A 22,092-nucleotide genomic window follows, 5' to 3' on the forward strand; every position below is an offset into this window, starting at 1 on the left:
AACACCCACCTCTCTGCTAACAGGGCACGAAATTTCAAGCAGGAGATTCACCAAACCCTCCAGCAGCTGATCATCAACTTTATGCTATTATGCTATTTATACCTTAACAGATATGTTCCAGAATACTGAAAAAATAACTCTGTGTGTGTGTGTGTGTGTATAAATATACTGTATATATATATATAAATATACACAGTATATATATATAATGGCAAGGTGTGCTTATTCTTTAAAGGCAGCATGTGTTTATAGCAGTTTACAGGGAATCGTTCGACAGCCCTGCTGTTGCACTACAAAGAAACAGAAATGGAGACAAGGAGAGACAAACGAGGAGACTCTACCTTGGCAGGAGAAAGTGCGCTCCTCATAGCCGATATCGCACAGGCACTGCCCAATCGGCACCAGCCACTCCCCCTCGGTGCTGCAGTACATCTTGGGAGTCTCCTCCTCCTTGGAGTTATTCACACAGGACCCTTGCACCTCCACCAGCGACTGGGAGTCTGTGGGTACCGTGTCGGGGAAGACAGCCAGGTTCCTAATCATTGTGGGGCATTTTTTGAAGTATACTCGCACTGACACCAAGGCCACACAGGCCCCCAGGTCCTGGAAGGCCAGGTAGAAGCCCTTCCTGGTGATGGGTCCCACCTCCCGCACCTCCGTGTTGAGCTTGAGGATGCGGTCGCCCAGGTCCGTTTGCGTGAAGCTCTCGTCAGCCGCGATGGTGTCAATTTTGGAAAACTGGTGCTCCCTGAACTTGGCCCCCTGATCCTCATCTATCTCCAGGTAGTAGAGGTTGAAGGTCTCCTTACAGGTGCCCAGGACCAGGGGGATGCTGTTACAGTCCCTCAAGGTGAACTTGAGCTCCACATAGATTTTCTGGGCTGAGTTTCGTGGGATCCATGTTGTCCTCAGCCAGTTGTTCTGGTTATACTCCATGATGTTGCACACCTGGAAGGTGTGGATGGGCGTGTAATGCTCATCAACCCCACTGATCTCTTCCCACTGGGACCAAAAAGAGAAACATTTATTCATCCAGTCATTTGCAGGATGTGACAATGCATTGTATAGACACCAAAGTACCAAATATTACTGAGTATTGATGAATCAGATCATTATTTACAGAGTACAATATGATCCTGCTGATCCATAAAATGCAGGGTTTTTGGGAAATGTAACAAGCTTTGATTTCATTTCAAGAAAAGAGATATTTTTTTAATACACAGTGATTTTCCAAAAGCATGACATGCAAAAATTAAGACATTTTAGCTGCAGTCATCCAGGAAACACTCAATCTTGTTACATTTTTTAGAGATATTGCTTTTTTTATTATAATTTTGTGTAACCTTCACTGCGAATCTTTTGAAAATGCACTAATCAGCAGCTTTGCCACACATAAGGTTACATAGTTAGAAGATTGATCCATATGAGGCAGCAGTGACTCTGCAGTCAATGTCATCAGAGAGATTTTGGGTTATAAATATGCCCCAAAAACTCGATGATGTAAACAGCTGCACTCCTGTTTCTCAGTGAACAGCTCTGGACTCCAGCCTCCGGAATTCCTGCAGCATATAAAAGCGGTGAAGGGATCTCAGTCTCTCCCTATTCAATGTGCCATGTCGACATATATACAGATCTGCTTGTTTGGATGTAATTTCAGGATAATTAAACACCCAGCGAAGAGGCCTCTTTCTGAACTGGCAAGATTCTTCTATCTCTGTTCCATAAAAAATGTCAGCAGTTTGCAATAACAACCAGAAACAACCATGGCACCTGATTCAGATGATCATCACGAAATGTAATTATTCTTAATAATCCATCATTGTGTGTTTATAGATAAAAAGGAGAAGCAGAATTAGCTGAGGTTAGTAACTAGAGCAGCCGGTCTAACAGACTACATATTTTTAAAATGATTCCTTTGTTATTAATACTTTCCGTAAGCAGACTGTGGTGAACCTGAATTTCCTGCACATCCATCACGCTTTCCAGCACTTCTCACACAGCATAATTTCTGAGTGATTTTTCAATGCTATTGAGGATCTCCCGAGTGAGATGTAGCGGTGGATTTCTCAGAAGCACCACACAGAGCCAGCGAAATGGAGAAGCCTTCCGAGTCTCCCCTGATCGACATCACATTCCCCATGCCTAAACTCCCCTTCACACGCAAAGAGACTGCCTGGGATAACACAGCGCTGCATGGGCCAGACGACAGACCAGAGCCTCTCCTGCAGCATGTCGTATGTTGTATGTCACACCGCCGATGGAAATGATGTGGTCATGGAGACAAAGGAGGGTCTCTTTAAGGTCCCCGGACCAGTGTTACCATCAACATCTCCAGCAGCGGGGGGTGACATTTCCAGCAGAAAGCTCCTTTCCACATCTAAGGCTCCATGGTTCAATGTGCGTGTTTTTTTCCCCCCCTTTGTATTTTCGAATAAAGTGGGTCACTATTTTCCACCCTTGGATAGGACCCAGCAGTTGGGGCGAAAAGCAATTTTGCTGAAAAGTGATTCTAATTTTCCCATAAGAATGAACAGAAAACCACTTGGAGGAAGACCAAGTCTCACAATGTCACTTGCATATTCCTGTACTTTTTTTTATTTGTTTGCCCCAATTACATATGGAAACTGTTTTGAAAATATTAACATTAAATAAATAAATACATGTCAGAAAAATTTGGTTTTGACACTAAGCATAGACTGGTGCTATCCTAGAACTGGTTATGGCTTGCAGTCGTGCGACAAAGAGACATTAAACCCCATTTAAAGGGAAAATGCTCATGCGCTGCTACAGATATTCATTCTATGACCTTGATTTTTTTATAATGTAGCATCCCATTTCCAGGCTCCGTCACTGGAAGAATTAAAATATTGACCAAAAAAATAAAATGGTGAAGAGGTACAGGCATAGAGAGACACCAGCTGCGTTATTTTGTAGAATACGACACCGATACACAATGCTGACATTTAAGATTTAATTCAATTAAATATACAATGTAGCACAGCAACAATCACTGAATCTAGATATTTAAGTGCACGATACATAGATTAAATAAATAAATTACTAATAGGGCATAATCAATGAGAGATTATTTTCTCCGTCTGTGACAATGCTACCCTTTGGTGTAAGGTCAGAATTAGTGAATTAAAAAAAAAAGTGTGCTTTGGCATTTGGGAGATTACAATAGGGCCGATAATGTGATTTGGTGAATATCAGCACAATGGTGACTCCTGTATCATTTTACAGCCGTAATTTCCCAAGCCAATGGAAAGTTGCACGCATGCAAACACTGAAATGAGCATTTTGGCAAGCGCTGCTGTCTCCTCATGTACACTTAACGAGAAACCAGGCCAACAAGTAAACACTTTCAGAAAGAAGCCCTTTGGTGAAAGTAGACAATCACAAGAAATGACTGCGCTTTAGAGATATATGCAATGTAAGAATAATCTCTCTCAGAGTCATATTACAGAAAAATAAGTTATATTAATAACATCCTGAGGCTGCATTACGTAAATGAAAGTCGAACAATGTGTTTAGTGTTCATAAGCATTCTCTGCACTGAAATCCAATCCGGTAACTGCTAGGATGAATTTGTTGTCACCTGATGGGATGATTAAAACGTGTGTGTGTGCAGGGGGTGATGCACTGGTAAAACATAGCAGGAATTTATTTGTCTGGGGGAATCTGAATGGAGCTGGGCTGAATATCAAGGCCAGATACAGTCATGCTGCAAAGGAAGGCACTGAATCGCATGTGGAGCTGAGACAGTAGGATTGTGGTCAAAGTGAAAAGTTATGCTCTACAATGACAAAATCAGAACCACACATTCTTATCTATCATCTATCATTCCCAAGCAATAATCCTTGTTTATAATGGCCTTTCCTTTGGAGCTGGATTGGTTTTCGCTAACTTAATGCTTTTATAGAACAGACACTCCTCTCCAACTTAGACCTGCACACCGAATCGTGGGACATTTTTCAGAGTTGCTTCTTCCAGAATCCAGTATGCTGGTTCACTGTCTTATTCCATCTGCAAAAACAAAATCTGAGATTTCCTTGTAACGGCTCTCTCAGGATTAAAAAATGGCAATGGATTTGAGACGGGACGCTGTTTTCTGGGAGAAGATGTTGGTCAGTATTTCAAATTTACAATGAAATGGAAAAAAGGGTTAGATTTGAAATGCTTAATATATTTTAAACATGTTCCATTATCTTCATATAAACTATGTGACCCAGACCAGGATAAGTGGTTAGAAGTTTCTTTTAGACGGTGGCTGAAAGTCATGACTGTTCATACAGAAAGTGCTTGTAATATGTTAGTGTTTGATGTATCCTGTAACATGTCTGTGGGTTTGGTTCCCATGTATGGGTTTGCATACACAGCTCTTGTTGAGGGGGAATGAAGGAGAGAGAAAGAGGGAGAGAGAGAGGGAGAGAGAGAGAGAGAGGGATAGAGGGAGAGAAAGAGAGAGCTTTCAGAACCGTGACGAGAGTTGAGCTGATTGTCCAAAGCTGTTTCGGTAGATAAATAAAAATAAGTTAATTTTAATCCACTGTAACTGCTTTTTATCCATGCCTCTGGAGACCCAAGAGAGTTTTGTTACCAACAAAATACTAAAGTTACATTATCTTCTGTTAATACAGAAGGATGGATGAATGAATTCCATCCATTTCAAGGAAATCTAAAGAAGTATCTAACTGTAATGAAAGCGGGAAGTTGGAAGGTGCGTCAGATGGTCCATTCAAGCTGGGCAAATTGCATTACTGTCAAAAACAAGATGGATGAAAAAAGATACTTGGGCAGTAAAGTAAAACCATTTCCAAGGGGGGGTCAAATGAGGTCAGGCATTGCTGTCTTCACTGTTAATTTAGCTAAAGGCTAATCGACTCACGCACTCTTCCACTTCATTTATACATATATTTCATAATCAACATTTCCTTCATTTTCCTGAGTGCCCAAACTTAGTGCCATATTGTGCCGGTACACAATGGCCGCTGTTAGACCTTCAAGGCAAGTATGGAGGCGCTAGCATCCGTCGAGTTCGCACCACTCACGCAGGGCGGAGCCCAAATCCCAATCGTCACGTTCCAATTATCTCATAATCTCCAGCTCTTTGGGCCGCTCCCTGGAAATGGGAACGAGCACGGGCTGCCTGCTGGGACAGGGGGGCGTGTGCGCCTATGTGCGAGCTTCATGGTGCGTATTCAGGGACCGAACGGAGCTCAGTGTGACTATGACGGGGGCGGGGAGTACGGGGGGGGGGGGGGCGGGGGGGATAATGAATCCCAGGCTGAGCCCCACTGACGTTCGGAGAGGCTGCAATACACAGCGCTGTGTGCTTTAAGACTCTGTCTGCACAGGGTACATTCATATTTCCAGCGGTTATGGCAGCGCATTCGACAGGACCGTGCAGGCAGCCTCCAGCGCTTCACTCGCTTCGACCGGTGCGATTAGTCCTCACGTGCAGGGCCAGCCTGGCTAACGCGGCTGGGATGGCAGGGTAGAACGCTTACCGGACCGCGGGGGGGGGGGGCGGTCACAAGTGATTATTAGTAATTTATCTCAGGAGGGTTTGATGTCTTGCCCCCACCCACCTTGACAAAGAACAGAAGAGTTTAACAGGGTCAGGATTAATGATTTGTTTTACTTTCATTGACAGATTCAGGGGGACCATTTTCGCTCTGCTTAAGATACCGTAATTTGTATACAGGCTTTAGGTATATACAGTATTAAGTTATATACCCATAATGCTGAAATAGCCTAAAGGTGGTATGAGGACTCGGTGGGTATCACTGTCACCTCCAGCAGTGGGGGTTTCAGTCCCGCCTCCGCTCTTATGTGCGGGTCTGCATGATCTCCCAGTGCGGCTTGGGTTTCCTCCAGGGGCTCCGGTTTTCGCACACAATCCACAGAAAGATAGTTAGGGTAAGTGGTGTCTCATGCAGCATGCATACAGGCCCCAGTAATATATAGGCTCCCTGTTCTGGCTGTACTCCTGCTGTGTGACCTATGCTACTGAGATAGGCTCCAGGCGCCCCCCCGAACCAAATCAGAAGTGCTTGGAAGATGGATGGATGGACGGATGGATGGAAGCATAATAGCATAATAGCACTATATTAAAATAATTTATATAGTATATATTCCCTTTAATAACAAAGTAAATAATTAAAATAACTGGAGATTTTGTTTATACGTCCTAGAACTATAAACTCAGTAAAGGTAACCCAGAACAAATTGGTGTGTTACCATAAGCAAGTGCCAATGGGTAATTTTAACACTTCATAAAATGTAATAATGATTTAGAGCTAGGGTAAGTGCAGGAAAAACGTTTCCGGTAAAATAAACACTTCCATTCATTAAACCATTACGTTACATCTCTATGGGAAATGGGAAATTAATGAAAATGTGTTTGGGGATTTTCCATGATGGATAATGATAATAAATCATTAATATTTTATTTATTTTCTTTTTACATTTTTTACGTTATTTTCTCCTGTTATTGTCCCAGTTATTTGTGATTTTATTACATTGACGCGTCGAGCGCGAGGCCAGAAGATGTGATGCTGCCACAGAGGCGGAGACTTCGAGGAAGTCGGGCCGGCGCAGAGATGCCCGCGAGGCTGAGCGAGCGCGCACCCCCCAGAAGGGGGGGTCACTTGGCAGCTCTGCGATACACTCACCCCATGAGACGGGTAGGAAATCCATCCAAGTTCCCCTTGACTCGCTTTTGAATCTAGCAGGTTAACTGTGGAAGAAAAAAAAACAAGTCTGAATAAATCGGAGCCGTTGGTTCCTGTACATACTGTATTCTGTCCGATTAAGCAACCATGCATAAACAAAGTGCCTCTTCTTTCTGTTTGTAAAACAGGAAATAAATTCTAATAAGGAATTATGCAAGAACACAGGCCTATGCTAATTTGGTCATAGTGCGAGCCACTTATAGCTATTTAGGCTTATTTAGCTACTGACAGCTGGTTCAGAAATGGATACATCTGATGGAATATCCACTTAATGTTTGGAAACAACAGGACAGAGCAGTCAGAATGCACTATTAACGCTTCTACTTCACTGCAGAACACGGATCGCATCTGAACTTTGAGCCAGTAACTGCAGGCCCAGTAACTGCAGACCCAGTAACTGCAGGCCAATCTAATTTCCATTCCTTATAGAGCAACCGGTGTTGCATGGAAGCACATTATGTTTCTGCATTTCTGGTATTGATTCATCTCTGATTTTAGAGCTGGACTAATCAGTTCCAATGGCTCTTTTGTGAGTTTCATCACCATATGAATTATATATTAAACAAAGACCTTATCTGGATGTCCTGCTTGTGCTCAGTGCAGTGAGATGTTTATTTGCTACAGGATGTAGCAATATGTACTTTGACAGGGTTCTAAGTTTCCGCTTCACGTCCACCTGGCCAGGGTACATAGCTCCCTTTGTCACCTGCCCGGGGTACATAGCTCACTTTGTCACCTGCCCGGGGTACATAGCTCACTTTGTCACCTGGCCAGGGTACATAGCTCACTTTGTCACCTGCCCGGGGTACATAGCTCACTTTGTCACCTGCCCGGGGTACATGGCTGATTTTGTCACCTGTCCGGGGTACATAGCTCACTTTGTCACCTGCCCAGGGTACATAGCTCACTTTGTCACCTGGCCAGGGTACATAGTTCACTTTGTCACCTGCCCGGGGTACATGGCTGACTTTGTCACCTGTCCGGGGTACATAGCTCACTTTGTCACCTGTCCGGGGTACATAGCTCACTTTGTCACCTGTCCGGGGTACATAGAGCTCACTTTGTCACCTGCCCAGGGTACATAGCTCACTTTGTCACCTGCCCAGGGTACATAGCTCACTTTGTCACCTGCCCAAGTACACACGCCGACTTTGTCAAACGCAGTCTGTCTGACAGTCTGCTTCATTTGGCTTCCCGAGCCCTTTGGCTTGTACACATCTCAGTGTTTGTAATTAGCATATGCCGTTATCAACATTACAGCACGTTGCTTCCATAGTTAGACTCTCTATTCCTTTAACATATCTTTTTTATATTTCAGGATTTTAATTTAGCTTTCAGGATTAAACTGTAAATGATCAACAAATATTTTTTCTTGAGCAAAATCTATTAATTAAAGATTAGCTATAATTAAAATTTCCGACTGGCGTGAGGCGGTGTTTACACCTGCCCCCCTACCCCCCCACCAACAGAATCTGAGAGCAGAAGACGGGAATCTGAGAGCAGAACACGTGACGGCTCTATCGGCAGGATAAAACACCCAGCTAGCTGCTGGGGGGGGGGGTCACAGCCGACGCACTAACTCCTCCGCAGCAAAGACGTTGAGGCCCTCGCTCTATGAACTGCCCATTCTGCATGACTCCCAGATTTTTAATATAAACCTAACTGGGCAGTAACGGTATGCTTAACAGACAGGCCCATCGATGCGCATGAAAGAAAATTCCAGAAGCATCTGTCCCACTGGCAAATCACCCCTATACCACAGGCTCCTGTTACATTACACTTGTGATTCCAGCACATATTGGGGCAGCAGGCAGCAACACAAACAGCAGGGTGATAGGAACGGCTTTGCAACCATACGTTATATATTCAATATTTACAATTATACACAGCGGTCATTCTACTCCTGTGAGCAGAAATGAAGCCCATCTGAAGCAGAAGCGCAGAGCTCTCCTTAAAGCACCGCAGCCATTGTCAGAGGAAGCGGCAGCAATATCACAGTGAGGTTATGCTGAGTTCATCCCCCGCAAGAGGAGAATGCAGAGATGTCATTGTCAGCTGGTTTTATTTTATCTCACAAACACACCTTTGAGAGAAGGGAGATTATTCACAGTGTGTCACCGAGCAAAAGAAACACAGATCTGCTCCCGACAGCCTCGCTGACCGCGCTCTGGTCCCGCCCGCCCCATCGCCAGGCGCCCGCGCGGCTCTTTAGGCAAATGAGCTTCCACTTTAACAGCCATTAACAAACAGGCACCATAAGGAAACCCTGTGTCCCTAATCTAAGAGGACGTGGAAGTCATTTGTAACACTATGGGCCAGCAGTAGTAAACAAGAGATTTAATAACTTAAAACCATAAATAAAAAGTGTTTCCTTTCAGAATGCAGTAATTATACCATTTTTTAAACTAACGTAAAAAATATGAAAGGCAGTTTATAATACAAGGCAATACGACATAAATAGTAGTCGCCAGATGCCTTTAAAATAACTTTAACAACTTAAAAATAATTATGGAGGTTGTTGGTTGTGGAAGTCACATCTGGTAATAATCACAGTTACTGTAACTGTCTGTAGTTACTGAAAAATATTGACTACATTACAAAAATTAGAAGTCAGTGTTACCACTAGGAGATAAACATATTTTTATCAATGTTAATAAAGTTGAATATTTTGAGAAGTTCTAGTTTTTCTTGACATACATATAGAGGTATAGTACTATTATAACAACATCACTTTTACACATTCCCCAAATTGAAATTAATGCGAACACAATTCAACACAATTAACACAATTCAAACAATTTAAAGATATGGATCCTTATTATTATTATTATCATTATTATTATTATTATTATCATTATTATTATTATATAGTAATAATAATAATAATTGAAGGCTAGTCAAAATTTACATGTTAATAGTTTTTGGAAGTTGATATTTTATATATATTATATATATATATTTTTCCTACCGTTTCAAATAAAATCTATTTTCTATGACAGTAATATTATGTTACCATCTTAAAAACACTAATTTTCTTTTATTAAGGTTACATAAAATCTCCATAACCACAGACATCAATTTTATCCCATTTCAAACCTTTCAAAAATGTCACGATCTAATATCTGGCAGTGTTTCATATAAATTTACTCGATACAAAGAATGGTAAACATTAAATTAACTGCAGTGTTTAGAAAAGCTTGATTAAGACCACGATTAAATTTGAAACATGTGACACAGACTGTGGTAAATACTGGAATCCAGGGGGTTGTCACAACCACATCATGTAATTAGAACAGATCCAATCTCCCTCAAATGAAATAGCGATTCTGCCGGTCTGCTGTGAGGGATTCAGCCGAGTCCCGTTTTGTCCTTTGCCTCTTTTGAAATGCTTGAGATGTTTCAGTCCACCTTATATTACAACATCAACAACCATAGCAAGGCTATTTTTAAGACGAACACGTGTAAACACATTTGAAGGGCTCCAGAAAGGTGCCCCGGCTCTCATAACACTTTCCTCCAAGCACGGAGCTGATTCTGTGGAGCGCACCACCACAAAAACACCTCCGGCATAAAAACTAAAGAAACAATCATGTTCACCCGACAGCAATGTTTCTTAAATATCCATAGCCTGTAATCAGCCCCACTCCAAGAAACAGGGGGTTTACAATGCAGACTGAGACCTGTATCCCAAAATCTGCACTGTTTCTTGGGTTTTAAAGAGCATTGTGCATTGTGTTAAAGAAATACCAGTGAAGTGTGCAGTAAAGAAAAAGAGAAATGTTCATGGTATAGAAGAAAAAACTGTTTCCCTTTTTAAATTTACCTCTCCAATATTATTTCTAAAAAGCTGGGGGGGGGTCTTGATTACCCTTATCAGAAATGTCTTGGCCCACTGCCTTTGCAGTCACATGACAGTCAGGTAAGAATACAGTATCTCTCTCTCTCTCTCTCTCTCTCTCTCTCATGCACACAAACACACACTCTCTCTCACACACACACAGACACACAAACACATATGTTTATATTTTATTTATTTTGGCTGACAAAAAAAGAAATGCACTTTAAATTTAAACTCAATAAAATAAAAATTAAAAAATCTGAATAAGTGTTTATTGCCACACAACCAACATAGGTAGGTGGATACTTTTGCTGGTACAGCTTGTTACTGTGGGGAGACACCATGACAACAAGCAACTAACAATTAGGGCATAACAGACAGATATTAAATACAAGGCAGGATACACAACAGAAAGACATAAAATAGTAAATAGGCATGTAGTAAAAACAGCACCTTGTGCAGACTCAAATAGCACTCTATGTTTTAAGCTTCTTAATATACTGATCTCTGTCTTCATTTTAGATAAATGTTACTTTCAGATAATCTGTCTGCATCCATTTCAGTTTAAGCCATCCTAATATAATTGTAACTGATTATTGATTGCGGCAATTTCCCAGATGTTTACCTTTGTTAAAACTTTTGACATAATTTGTTACTTATATTGAGAAATATTACTATTATGTTAACAAGACTATATAGTAACTATATTGCACATTATAGGTTGGCTAAACGTATTCAGGTCACTTTGAGAGGAAGCATAAATCTGTAAGTGATTCCTGCAGAAAAGCACCAATACTATTTGGAAGAATCAGCGGAGAGTCATTTGACAGGAAATCACTGTACGACCCACAAATTATAACTGTTTTAGTACTATAAAACTTTTATGTGGTTACCTCTTAATTAAGGATATAAATCACATCCAAAAATGCAATCAGAAAAATAAAATGTAAGCTAATTAAATCCAGGATAATTAATTGTCTTCAGTTGCCATTTCTCTTTCATTATGCGACTGTAGTGCTGGGAAGGCCTGCGTTTTGCACACTGACTCACTCTCTGGGGTAGGATCCTGCATTTTTGTACAGGAGGAGAATTAGATGCCTAATCCATAGAGCTAATGTTCACTGCTACCAAATGAAGGCTAAAAGATTCTCCCATACAGGGGCATGGATAGAAATTCTGAGCCCTCTGAGAAAATGTCAGCTTGCCCCTGTGAAGAGCTGGGCCCACTGGGTCTGCCAGGGTATCTGTGCCCCTCAGACACCCCTACCCCCATCCACAGTCAATCGCTACTTACGCAACGTGGGCTGTGCTCATCCTGGTACCACAGAGGATGGATGCTAGAGCTTTACAAAGGGCAGTTTAAAGTCATCGATGTTTTCAGACTGCGGGACGCAGCCAGAGCACCCACACAAGAACCAGCAGAACTCGGACGCTAGATTTGGACCTGCACCCCTTGGGCTGTCAGAAAACAACACTGAGTCACTGAGCTGCCCACCATGAGAAACCATCCCATGAAATGAAAGATCCGCTTGTTACAGTCATAGATGATAGCTAGATTATTTGTTTATTTGATTATAGTTATATTCAGTAGAATGTCAGAGAGCAGAGCATTCCTAACTGCAGAGTAATGTTTTTAGGAGCAATTTATTTGTGCAAGAACCCATCTGAACCAACAGTTTCCTAAGTCATGCTGTATTGAAATATGAGGGAAAACACACATTCACTAATATAACCTTCATCTAATATTTAAAAAATAGAAAAGGTTAATGAAAATAAACCAGATACCAACAAGTATCATAAATCTATGGGTTATAGCTAAATTATATTTAGAGGGCAACAATCGTATAAGTGACTGTAGTCAACAAACAAATTGAACAGCAATAACCTTGAAGCATTACATCTGCTCAGAAGACCTTTTTAACAAGATGTAGTGAGCAACCAGGCCAACACATAATGAATATTTTATCGTAATCAAGACACGTAACAGTCAGCAAGTTGGAATTAAATGCTGGCATGAGGGATAAAAGTTTAGCCAAAAATGAGCCTTTTGTGTTTTTGATAAAAAGGGCTGCATACTGTGTTACCACACATTTCAGATGAGAAACGTGTTTAATATTAATGTGAGCAATAAGTAATAACTAAAATATTAGAAGTTGTAAAATATCAATAAAGTTGCTGAAAACAAAATTATAATATTGCTTGAATCCTGAAATTTAATAAGTGGAACATGTGATGTATAGAAAAATACTGAATCAGAAAAAATTGATAAATTCATAGCACTACATTCAGAATATCCAGAATATCCAGAAAGTGGTAGACAGAAGAACATTTCATCAAAACTCAACTATCCCACTCAAGTTACAATCATTTATTTGTTCATCTGGGGAAAAAGATGAAACAATTAGAACCATCAAAAGCATTAATAGTTGTCTATTAGTTTATTTACACTTACAAAATGAACTAAAATATATAGAAATCACAACTACACGTGTTAAGAGCAAGTTACTGTATAAATCTATGATAGCACATTCAAGACAAAGGCATACAGGACAAAAGTAAGGACTTATTTTAATTCAAGTTCATGTTACTACATCTCTAAGAGAAAGCTCATTAAATGAAATGCTGCAGTTTCATCTGCCAAAATCAAGCCTAGGGTTACATTTCAAATATTTAACATAAAGCATTTTTAATTCGCGATGGCTGTTTTAGTTGTAGTATGACTGGAAGTCGTGGAGCGTGTTAGCTTTGTCTCGTTCGTTTCCTTTCATCGACTTTATTTTATTGTTAAATTTAGATTTATTTTGTGAGTACTGGGGTGGCTTTTGACGCTCTCGGGAGGACCTGTAGCTCAATACTGACCCTTGCCGGTTGAACAGCCGCTGCCAGGTTGTTATACCATAAAAAATACTGTTCGTTGGAGTAATATACGACACTGTGCTGGATAAGCTGCATGGAAGACGGATGGATTGTATCTGGTAGCTAACATGATACCAATAGCGTTAAAATGAATAGTCCGTGTAAACTCCACTCTTCAACTTATTAAAGAGTCGTACATTATATTAAGTGCATATTGTGTAGGATGTGGAAATACACTCATGATTATGCAATTTGTATACTTTATTTTCTAATAACAGTCAACGGTAACTTCTTTCGGGTGTTGAAATGTTCAGGAAAATAAATAACATGGTTTTCGGCAACTTCAAACCAAAACGAATTACAGCGACTCATTTTTAGTTCATTTTTCTAAGAATTACGTTCAGCGGGGAAAAAAAATGCTATTGTCATAAACAGTATATGCAGTTATTGTACGTAGCCTATATTGTATTTGATATGTCATTTTTCTCTTTTTTTCAGACAAAAGACAGACAGGTTGTGGCTTTTTTATACACACTTGTTAGTCCAGCTATTTTTTAAGCCGTAGAAAAGTTCAGGTAATTAAAAATGCTGTACATACACTCACATTCAAGTCAGACTACGTATACATTGGTGGCATTAACGCAATTAAACTCAATTAAACGTAAAGTACTACGCTGAGCAAAGCATTCACAAAACGCAGGGAAGTAAGTTAACGACTCAATATTAGGCTATAACACATTTCTTGGCAGATTAATAGAAAACTGACCCCAACAGGCATTAAAACATAAACATCCTACAGCCCCATCCATCCACCCACTTTCCAAACGCTTACCCTAGAGAAGGCTGCAAGGGGAGGCCTAGACCGTGTACCAGACAGCACAGGGCATAGGGTAGGGGTACTCCCTCAACAGGACAACTCCCATAGTTCTTAGATCCAACTCTGTACCTACACTGAATTGTAGTTTACAGTTCCAGCAGTTATGAAACAGAAACTGATTTTTAAAAAAGCTACAAATTATAAGGCCAATATAATTAAGCGAAACTTATTAACTCTTAAATGTATTTGTATTATCCATACAAATCAAGTTAATTTCAGTTTGCTTTACAAGTTACTACACACGCAGTTCGTGCGCATCCACCGTGTGTTACCATCTGTGATTTAAACACGGTAAGAGACGACAGGGTAAGAGACAAAAGCCATCATACTCCAAATGTGCATTTTTCCCTTCAGATGTGCTTTATATATTTCATTTTAAATGACTAATTTATCATGATGGTTAAAATATTTATTAACCAATTACACTTTGAACAGCGTGAGATTTATTTTCAAATGCATTTACTATTCAATATGTGGTGCATGAAATTTGTCATATACATATCATGTCTGCAGTAACGACTAATACATAATAAATAAGACTCTCTAGATATTGAAATATGTATACTCCGAATTTATATCGACTTTTAGTAATCTGATCTTATTTTTTACCATGGTAATTCTAAATACGTGCTTCCAACTGCTTTTCGTATAAATACAAAAAAGAAATATTAACGTCTAAAGCTGCCAGCTTTCAGGCGCTACAATTACTCAGTTCGCCCCGCGCTTGCTGGAGTTTGAAATGAGTTTTATCTGTATAAAACTGCAAAAACAGTCATAAAACTGGCAGCTTCAGTTTAAGGCACTACAATTACTCTGTTCGTCCCATGCTTCCCATGGGTTAAAACAGGGTTTTATCTGTATGAAACTGCACAAACTAGTCGTTATTAATACATCCCAACATTCAAGATAGGCCGGGTGACAGACTAATTTGAAGGTGATAATATAGCCTAGTTAACTTTAACGCCATTCTATTTGTCTAAAGGTGAACTTATTCTGTTGTAATTCTTGACATTAATTTGAAGATGTGGAAACATTATTTTCTGTAGGCCAACGTACATTATTACACCTTATAAAACTACCCATAAAACATATTAGCCTACATTATAAATTGTACACAAAGTAGCCCATAAACACTACAATACTTTTCTCTGTCAATATTACGAGTAAAACAAAATAAAAATGAGTAGATTCAAATCACGATGGAAAAGTTATATGTTAATTTACAGATCGTTGTTACTCAAGGTGAAGACCCTGGGTGGTTATTAAAGCGGCTAATATATAATCGCTACCGGCAAATAATTAACAGGCATCATAATAACTGGCAACGATAAAACACAACGTAAGGCATAATGCAACTGCAGTCTAAAGTAGAGGTTTATTGGACGCCTAAGTATTAAAACGGTTCTTCACTCATATATACTAATATCCTCATACTGATTTCGACGGTAAGGGTTTATACCATTTACGTTTTGCAAGCTTTACGGAGGGGAACCTTAAAACCTTCCATGCGTTACGCAGACCCCAGTTCACATGAAGCCGTCCAGCGCTCCGTACCGGGCAGCACAGATTAGTGATCCCAATAACCCACTTTTGAACATTTATAATGGGTTTACGCAGCTCGTTCGGGACCTCATTATCTAAATAGCTATATAATTATAACTAAGTGTAGCGGACAACATTGGTAGCCGGCTCAGAGAAGTGGAGCACGATTCCCGTCTCACTTGCGTTGATTTGTAATGCCAACTTACCTTCATTAGATGGATAACTGCTAAGCTGTCCTCCGCAACTACATGTGAAGATTGCGAGAAAAAGCACGCCGAGTCTGCAATCCATGGCCGCGGTTCAGAGGGCAGTGCGAGGCGCATAACTCCACAAAGCATGCCACTGGTGTGAGGGCTCCGGCTGCGACACGAGTTACCATTCTGGGCTCAGAGGCTGATGTCAAGTTTGACACCGGAGATGAGGAGGAGTCTGCTCGCTTTCTCTGTCTTCAGCGCTCCTTCACCCAGAATGGCTCTTGCGAAGCGCTCCTGTTTTCCGCTGGGTCCTACCTGCCAGGGCCGCACGGGTTCACAGGGGAGTCAGGTTATTCTTCCAGGAAAGATAAAGTAAGGGCCAATTTTTTTATAATTTTTTTTTTACCGGACATATCACTTATTGTAATGGCAATTCAAAATGGAATAAAACGACAGAGTGAATTTATTCGCGTAATTAGGATAAAGTTATAAAGGTTATAAAGTTAGACATTTAAAATTATGAAGCTAAGCTGACTTTGTAATGAGTACAGGTGTATTCCTAAAAATACCAACGGGTGTATGTTGTTCATTTTAATACACAACTGAAATTTAACTGTAGAGAATTGTTGAAAGCTTGTATGGCAATAATATGAAGAGACCAGAAATACATCGCAATTCAATGGAAAATGATAGTGCTCTAGAATGTTGAATATTTATATTTACAATATAAATTTTTCATATAATCACAGCTATTATTTTTATATTTCATATGCTTTCTTCTCCTTTATGCTCATGTGATATTGCCCAGTCGTTCGGTATATTTAATAGTATATTTCCAAACCACTTCTATTGGGATGCAGAGTTTTATGAACGATGGTTAATTCTTTTTAGCTGCAAGACTCCTCAGCCCCTGGTCCTTTGCTCTGTAATTTGTAACTGCATTACAGAAAGGCTATGATTAATGCTGATATTATTAGTTGTTTTTCTTTTTAAAGGTGTCCTGCTTAATTTAGCATAGGGTAATTCATGGCTCCTTGCTCTTTGTGGTATTTACTACACTATTGTGAATTAAAAATACAATAACAATAATAAGTATACATATAGTTCCATGTTACAGATGGATCTCGTTTACCAAAATGAATTGGTAATTGTTGTACGAACTTGGTAACTGGTAGCTAACAGGTAAAGAGGAAACCAGAGCTCATTTTTACTCAGTAAAAAATAGCCTATATATTTATTTATCCTTTACAGAAGTTGCACCTTTAAATGCAACAGAAAGAGAAGAATTGTGGAGGGAGAGAAGGTGGGCTTCTTGAATGGAGACTGAGACTGAGACTGAGACTGAGTGATGGCTGTGCCCGGGGCCATGTGCAAAGTGAGGCTTTGCCAGTCCCCCGCACAGAGTGTGGGCTGTCTCACGTCAGCCGTCAGTCCCCCTTCAGACACTGTTTCCACCCACAAAACAGGCTGGAATCGTCAAACACTTTGCAGACATTTTCGCAGGTCAACATTCTCTGTCCTGTCACAGTCAACCATAAGCTGTACAACACAGGTGTCATGGAAAATGATCCATTCAGCCTCACTGTAACTGTCACCTGCTCTAAACTGTCTACATTCATTGGAACTAGAGGAATTATATATATTCACAATTTCAGATTTATAAAATAAGAAATGTTATATCCATGTTTAAAATGCAACATTTACAGTCCTTTAAACCATTTTTAAGTTTTCATTAGACATGAGATTGAGAAAATTATATACAAACAAACATCTTAGACACTAAAATTGTGAATTTGCGTTTTATGTCTGCTATCTTCTGCCATTAAGAAGCTTTCATGTGTAAGTAATTTCCTTTTAGATGCAGGAAAAGAATTTGAGAGATAAAATTACTCATGACTACATTTCAGTTATTCCAGCGTATATTTGCCTTCCATCATACTGACAGTGACAGGGACAGTGACAGGGACAGGGACAGTGACAGGGACAGTGATTAGACACAAGCATTCCAGCATTACATATGACTTCAGATGAGTATATACTAAAGTATGTAAGTACTAAAGAAACATAGATTAACCATTCTATCACTGAATTTATTATAACAGAAATTGTGTCCTCAAAACTATACAAAACTGTTTGCAAATATAATTTGCTTTAACAAGATTTTATGCAGTCAGCAGTCAGAAGATATTTAATAGCATGTGAGCCTTCGGTGGAGTTATGAAAGTTGGCACTTAGTAGTGGTACTGGTTCTGGTAAAGTTTCATAGGGGCTGCATTACTGGTGGGGGTCTTGCTCCTCATAAGAATGACACAGAAATCTGTTTATCAAACAAGGAACCATGCAGAAAACCCTAATCCATTCTGGGATCATTTCACATCAGTTACTGGCATCAGAAGCCTTTTATTACATTTGGTATCTTTGTAGGAACTGAACAGGTTTTCTGAAGGCAAACATCAGCAATAACTGAGCGTACAGTTTAAGTATGAAAATTGTAATTAAAAAGTGAATGCAGCAGTAAGTAATATCGTCTTTTTATTGTATATTTATTCTTTTTGTTTAATTATATTTTAAAAAGACAGTAATTTACCTTGCAAAATGTTTCAATTGATTAAAAATGACCAAACAAATAAAACATTTTTCATTTAGCATTTAGTCATTTCATTTTAGCAAAATCCATAACTTCTTCCCTATGTTTTTAAATTGAAATTGTTTTTAAATATATATTCTATTGTGACTTATTTTATAAAGTTTCATTTTTTTATGAGTATGCTTGAAATTCAATGGAATGTTGGGATGAATGTCAGTTAAAGATTCTGTGAGACATTTCTCAAAACATATATTCATCCGTCTTCCAATCACTTGGGAGAGGGGGGTAATATTCAAAGGAACAGGACAGAAACCTGCAGTACACACTGGATGGGGCACCAGCCCATCACTAGTCATGGACATGCAAACACGCAAACACTCATATAGGCTACCTCATATACTGTGAGCACGCCAGCTAAAGTAACTGCATGTTTTTCCAGAGGAAAAAAAACTACCAGGTTGAAACCGACGTAAAACAGAGAACACTTGCAAAATCCACACAAACTGCACAGAGGTGAGACTTGAACCCTGAACCATAGAGGTGTGAAGTAACACAGCTATCCTTGATAGTGTATGCAACTCTCGTGTAACTCCTATGGAGAAGGCACTATCTTTTATCTCAGAACAGCTTCAGTCCTTTTTGAAACAGTTTCATGTAAGTGCTGAAGTGTGTGCAGTGGGATTTTGGACCAAGAAGAAAAACCTCCATTTCTCAGAGGGAAGAAAGAGGTAGAAATAAACTTCACATTCTGCAACTCCAGAATATGCCACATTTAGCTGGAGGAACTCAGTAGACCATGGGCAGATTTTAACTTCATCATGGTGTGCATGAAATTACTCTTCAATTAATTTTGTAGTTTTTATGGGGAATTATCACCTTGCAGTATGGGAACATCCTGAGGGAGAAGTGCTTAGTGCCTGCCCATAAGGTTGAAGGCATCCTTTGGCTTTATCCAAATATAAATCTGTGTCAGAAAGGGGGTGAAAAACTCGTCGGGTCGCATTGGTTCTGTCTCTTGCTCAGGTGTCCGGGTATCATGCTCCCTGCCCCAGGTTATGCTTCTCTCTGTATCTGCCTTGGGTGCCAGCAGTGCCCATGAGACTCGCTGTCTTTTATTGTTATTTCGGAGGACTCTCTCTGGAGTTTAGCAACTATCCTCCTTAGTGTCCATCTATCCTTGCTGAAGAACTTATTGACTTATGTCAACTTCTCCCCCATACCAATATTTTAATTTACTTTCAGATTTTATTGTGTTTGTCAGCAGTGTTAAGGAAAAAAGAAATTCCCTTCTTACAAAATATCCCTAATGAAGTCCGTTAGACTTGTATCTTGTATTCCTGGGTCCCAAACTTTCTCACAATCAAACGTTCATTGGATAGCATTCTTACTATTCACCTCTCTGTACCTCGAGTTAAATATGCCCCTGAAACATAGAACAGCACCTCTTGGAATGACATGAGCGCAGCTGGAAATAAGATAAGCTTCATCCTTAGCCAAACATGAGATCACAGTGGATTTTAACAATTTATACAGATTATGAAAAATTGCTAACATAAATGTAAATTATTTCCTGTGTAAACCATTCCCTTACCAGGCCGCTCCATTCACAAACAGCTGGTAGGTCAAATTTATTATAGATTGTTTCAGAATATCTGTCTTTTGTATGCTAGCACAGCCATTTTACAACTACAAGACAAAAGGAAACAAATCGTATGATAGCATAATAAGGGAAACTCAGTAAAGCTCCACAGCGAAGCTGTTCGCCGTCTGTGTAACCCTGTGTGACCCAGATGTGTGCTGATTAATTCCTCTATCTTACATCACCTGTTCTGATTGGGCCACAGTGCCTTTTAATGCCATTTAACCATCCTGTACCAACTTCATAGGTGGGCGGTCTTTTCCAGCCACAAAAGCACTAATACAGGCCTCTCTCCGATGCTGCTTGAAGCTACTCCGGTACTGTTACAGTCTACTTCACATATAGAAACCCGCCCAAAAGGCCAAACATTGAAAATTAGCCCTTGTCACTTCATAAATCACCGATTTTCCTTTCTTCTGACTGACTCAACGACTGGCAAACCGCTGGAACAGAACCCACAGGAATGCACGTGATCCGACTTTCAAATCCACCAGTCTTAAGTGATGCAGAAAAAGATCCTCTTCATGATAGCACTGTTATTACTGTAATGAAAAGGATTATTACCAATTATGTCTGCTTTTTTAAGTTTTGCGGCAATGAGACCCTTGTTTAAATGCAGTATTATCAAGCAGATCAACTGAACCTATGAATGAGCCAAGCAGAAGGACTTTCATATGCAAGACATGAATCTCTTCTAAGAAAACAAAGTCATGAAATAATTCAGGTGTAATGTAATATATTCTGGGGTGGTAAATATGTAGAAAAGTTCCATTTTCTGTTCAGTCAGTATGGTTTTTCTCTTAAGCAAATTGTGGTTTGTTTAAGAGGCTGGAGCGGAAAGAAAAATTCGGAATTTTGTGAAAAAAGGTGATTTTCTGAACCGTAGTGGCACCGTGGTGGTCGTGGCGTTTGAGCTTTTATTTCAAATTGAACAGGTTAGTCCATTCAGGAAACAAATTATAAGGAAATCAGAAACCTGCCGTGTTAGATTAACTGTTTCCTCTCTACGCAGAGAGCCAAGAGCAATAATTCACTGCTGTAACGTTATGATCCAGATAAACAGTAAATGGGGGATTATGGAGAAACTGGTCTCAGAACAGAGCCTGAGTGTCGGTTCCTACAGGGCATATTTTGCAAATTCAGAAAAAAACAGTTTACAATTTCAGTTATTTGCCAGGCAGTAACAGGTAGTAACAAAGACAAAATTTTTAAGTCAAATATATAAGTAAGCCTATATATTTTATTAAGAAGCAGTATTTCCAAGAAAAGATAAAATAAAGAGTTATACAACCACAAGAAAATAATTTGTCATCAGCAGTGTTATTGCTGTACCGTGCATTTATATGCTTTATAGTACTTAATTGTTTCCAAAACCTGTAAAATATATGCAGTGTTCTGCAAAAGTCATAGGCTGCCATACAAAATAAAGCTTAGATCATGTTTATGTTGGTGTAAAACTATGATTTTGTGTTTGTCAAAGTGTGCCAGCTTCACCATTTTCAAAACTTTCCTCAGGTCAACAGAACATTTGCTGTTAGCAATCAGTATACTCTAGTATACTCAGGTATTTGTTGAAGCTGACCATGAGCTCGCCTTGTTGTTCCAATCAATATCTCAGGAAGTTTATTGATCAATTGAGTTAATTAATGAAGTGAGCTGGTGGTGAAATGTAACACTTGGAATGGCTGAGGTGCCCGTGATGATAGATTTGGGGACCAAAGTGGTCTTCATCTAACCATCCGACAAGATGTTGTTCCTTTTTATTGTTTTACTGTTTATTGGTGTAACCTCCTGAGACCTCACCCATTCATTTATGTCCATT

At 39.7% G+C, this 22,092-nt stretch overlaps 1 protein-coding gene across 4 annotated transcripts in view; it reads right to left on the minus strand.

Annotated features, from left to right (window-relative positions):
- LOC111852079 (ephrin type-A receptor 3-like) overlaps positions 1 to 16,274 on the minus strand; it is a 76,883-nt gene extending 60,609 nt beyond the window's left edge. For all 4 annotated transcript variants that reach the window (XM_023827608.2, XM_023827606.2, XM_023827605.2 and 1 more), the window contains exons 1-3: positions 16,057 to 16,274; positions 6,678 to 6,742; positions 342 to 1,002 (exon numbers count right to left, since the gene is read on the minus strand). In XM_023827608.2, the coding sequence (XP_023683376.1) occupies positions 342 to 1,002; positions 6,678 to 6,742; positions 16,057 to 16,141 (811 nt within the window). In that variant the 5' untranslated portion in view covers positions 16,142 to 16,274. The remainder of the gene's footprint in view (positions 1 to 341; positions 1,003 to 6,677; positions 6,743 to 16,056) is intronic.
- Between the last annotated feature and the right edge of the window lie 5,818 nt (positions 16,275 to 22,092).

Source organism: Paramormyrops kingsleyae, chromosome 16, assembly GCF_048594095.1.
Source record: "Paramormyrops kingsleyae isolate MSU_618 chromosome 16, PKINGS_0.4, whole genome shotgun sequence".
Lineage (NCBI taxonomy): Eukaryota > Metazoa > Chordata > Actinopteri > Osteoglossiformes > Mormyridae > Paramormyrops > Paramormyrops kingsleyae.